Source organism: Ambystoma mexicanum, chromosome 11 (genome assembly GCF_040938575.1).
Source record: "Ambystoma mexicanum isolate Mex_15411 chromosome 11, UKY_AmexF1_1, whole genome shotgun sequence".
Classification (NCBI taxonomy): Eukaryota; Metazoa; Chordata; class Amphibia; order Caudata; family Ambystomatidae; genus Ambystoma; species Ambystoma mexicanum.
Window position 1 is genome coordinate 1,368,305,806 of NC_090934.1, and position 3,528 is coordinate 1,368,309,333.

Below are 3,528 nucleotides of genomic sequence, written 5' to 3' on the forward strand. Positions count from 1 at the left end.
AGGAACACCGGGCAACTTGCCACATCAAAAAAATAAGAACTCTTCGGACAAGCTTTTGACTAACGCAGCAATCTGCAACTCGCTAAACGCATACTTTGCCAGCCAAGGAAAACGGAAATATGACGTCCTCCTTGAACTAACAGATGCAGAAATGCTGGACGCAACGCTAGACTTGGCAGGAGGTCCAAAAGCATGCAAGTTCCCCTATACACCTAAAGAGGGCATGTCAGACTTTGGCTGCAAAGAAAATATCCAGGAGGATTTTTACTCTCATGAAAGTTCTGGGGAAGACCAAATCGAACTACCGGATAGCCAGAGACCTGATTCTGTCAACCATTCGCCAACGAGTCAGTCCCCCCCCTTTCAGAGAGTCCATTGACAAACAGCACAAAGGGGCCCATGTGCCCCTCACTTGCTCCTCGACCTAAAAAGACCCAGCCAAAAGATAAGAGCGCAAATGAGGGGCCCAAAGGGTCTCCCGTCGAGAAGCAACCACTGCTCCCTGGCCTGATCCCAGTCAGAGCGCAACCACCACAGGGCCTACTAGCAGCATCACCAGTAAACAAATTCCCGCAACCCAAATCTCAATCACCGCCTTCTATTCAACCTTGTTGGTCCCATACTCCACCTAGAAGGAAGAGTACAGGGGTGGGTCAAACAGAGGAAGGGATAAAAGGGACCCCACCGGAGAAGCGAGATCTGACGACACTAATTTCAGCATTGACAATTGCGCTCGCTCCATTCGGAAAGCTATATGAAGCTATAAACGATACGTTAAAGGATCAAACTACACTGATCGCCATGACTCACACCAAAATGACCTACTTTGAAGGCTACATAACCGCCAAAGAAAAAGTCGACAGTGTAATATACGACAAAATCATAGGAGACCCAAAACGAACCAATCCCACAAGCCCATTTAATTCCTCCATGTAATTCCTCTACCACATTCTATTCTAATTAAAGACTCAAGAGACTGTGCATCACAAACAGACTCAATTATTGAAAAAGAAACAGTAATGAGTATACAGACACAGTCAGACGACAAACGACCTTCAAATAAAATCTGTTTTGATTTTGGGAAAAAGCCTTCCACAAACCTGAAAACAAACGAAAAACCTGAACCCCGTCGTCATTTCCTATTTAAAGGAGCAAAAAAGGGAACGGTCAAATCATGTCTGAAAGAGACAGCTCCGAAGCAAACCGACCTACCACTTCTGATCTGTACATCAAAAACTCCAACAAAAGACACATCAACTCAGCCAAACAATCTGAAAAGTCAAAAAATAACTTAAATCTTCAATCCACGACGGAAGCCCCTCCGTCGCTGCGCCTCGCTGGCCAGCTTCTGAGAAAAAACCAGACACCTCAAGCGGAAAAAAACAGAAAGTTGACTTCGAAATTAAGTGTACCTACTGCTTCGCCAAAATCGCCAATCCAAGTCTGCCACTTTGTCAGAAGTCCCTCAGAAGTCTCACAGACACACTCTCCAGTCACAGTGGAAGACTTTCTACGAGACGAAACGTCCATGAACATCACTATCCATTCATCCCCTGAAAGTGGCTGTCCTTCTCACACTGAAAAAGGCGACGGGGAAAGATTGCCTACAAACAAAAACTATGTAAAATCCCCTACATCCAAAAAACGCAGGACGAACAGTGAGCAAAAGAAGGTTGATTTCAGTCCAAACCAAAGATATCCTAGAGGCCCGGACGCCACAAGAATGAATCCATTAAAAAGAAATTACGCAGAACTAAATTCACCCAAAAACACGGACAACAGTCGGAAAGATGGTCTCAATTGGCACAAAAAACCAAGAGAACCCACTGAACAGAAAGGAGACAGCCACTCTAGAGATAGCAGCCGGAATCAACAAACAGCAAAACAACAAAGGCTCGCTCTTGCGACAGTTCTCAAACTAGAACAGATCCCGGAAAACTTCAAAAAGACAACTTTAGATAGGGGCACAATTTTGAAAATCTTGAAACATATCAGAAATCTCGAAGATTTAAAGAGCACCGACCTGATATTAGTAGAGCCTTACCACAAAGACAAAAAAGCGAAGGCGTATCTGCATGTAAGTGCAGAAGCCAAAGGCAGATGGTCTAAAGAAGGAGAAGAAGATCTCCTGAGAAAATGGTATTTTATCACAGAGATAAAAAGAGGATCGACTAGAAAGAACTTTGAATTTAAAGAACACTCTCTCCCATCTGAGAAAATTAATTATAGATCAAGATCAGAGCTCAAAGTGCAAAACCGGCCTCTGTCCCCAAGGAGAAATTCACCCCAACGACTGGACAAAACAGACAAAACAAAAAATCTATTCTCCCCAAGCAGGAAACCTACAGAAAGAAACCTATACAGAGCAAGAGAAAGGCAAGAAGGAAGATCGCCTACCAAGAAAAGAGCTCTGTCTTATTCAGAAAAAAAATCCGAACAAAAACTGTCTAACATAAGTCAAAAAACCTCAAGAAATCGGGAATCTCCAGAAGCCAAAACCAATCTGTCAACATTCGCACCGATTAAACAGCTCCTAGCATGGCTTCCGAAAACTTCCTCAAGTCAAACAAAGAAATAGCAACAAATACCATCTAGTGCCAAGGCAGATTCCATCAAAGACGGAGCGAGCCTCACAGAGCAAAGACCGAAATGAGATCTTCAACTTCGAACACTAAAAATGATGTCCTGGAACACCAGGGGCTTTGCTCACCTTACAAAACCTGGAGCAGTAAACCTCAGAGAATTCAACATTATTACCGTCCAAGAAACATGGCTCGTCACCCCTCCGACAATTGACGGCTTCGCAGTTGCAGTCTCTCTGGCCAAGAAAGGTCATTTGGGCCGTCCATCAGCCGGTCTTCTCGTGGCAGTCCGATCCGGCTCGGGCCTCTCAATTCAAAAGAAGCTGGTGGCAACTCAAACCCACTTAGCAGTACTAATAAAGTGGGAACAATTGGACAGGAAGAGCCTTTCTACGACCTCCTCTATGATAACTGTAATTACAATTTACTGGAACCCCCAAGTCATCTCAGACAGACTCTTCCTCGCAACCATTGAAAGCGAGATTGACAACATTATGTTCACCCAAAACAACCCACTAATAATCCTAAGCGGAGATTTAAATGCTAAATACCCGATCGGACCATTAAGAAGTATTCCATCGCGTCCAATAAGCCAGGTGGAATCTCGTGGAAAAAAATGGCAACTACTTTTGGACTCTAGAAATCTTCGTAATATTGACCACTCACTCCCTCAGGCGGTCTATGTCCCGACCTGGGAAAGAGGAGCCCAGAATGGGACCATAGACTACATATACGTTTCAGAAGCTATGTTGACCCTAATTACAGCCTTTGAGGTCATAAGGGTAGAGACAAGTGACCACAATATCCTGAAAATTGCATGGCCAAGTGAAGGTGAGGACAAAATGAAACTTCCAGAAAAATTGGAACCAAACACCCAAGGAAATCGCCTAAGGCTCATTGCCAAATGAATCGAGGAACTGTCCAGAAACTACAAAACGCATTGCCT

The 3,528-nt window shown here is 44.1% G+C and overlaps 1 protein-coding gene across 1 annotated transcript; it reads left to right on the forward strand.

Moving 5' to 3' along the window:
• Positions 1 to 1,174: 1,174 nt before the first annotated feature.
• LOC138505150 (serine/arginine repetitive matrix protein 5-like) lies at positions 1,175 to 2,578 on the forward strand. The gene has a single exon (XM_069625429.1). It carries the CDS (start codon positions 1,175 to 1,177, stop codon positions 2,576 to 2,578), a length of 1,404 nt encoding a protein of 467 aa, XP_069481530.1.
• The last annotated feature ends 950 nt before the right edge of the window (positions 2,579 to 3,528 follow it).

Excerpts from the sequence above, each read along its gene's own strand:
- LOC138505150 (XM_069625429.1), top strand. The coding sequence starts at position 1,175 with ATGTCTGAAAGAGACAGCTCCGAAGCAAACCGACCTACCACTTCTGAT.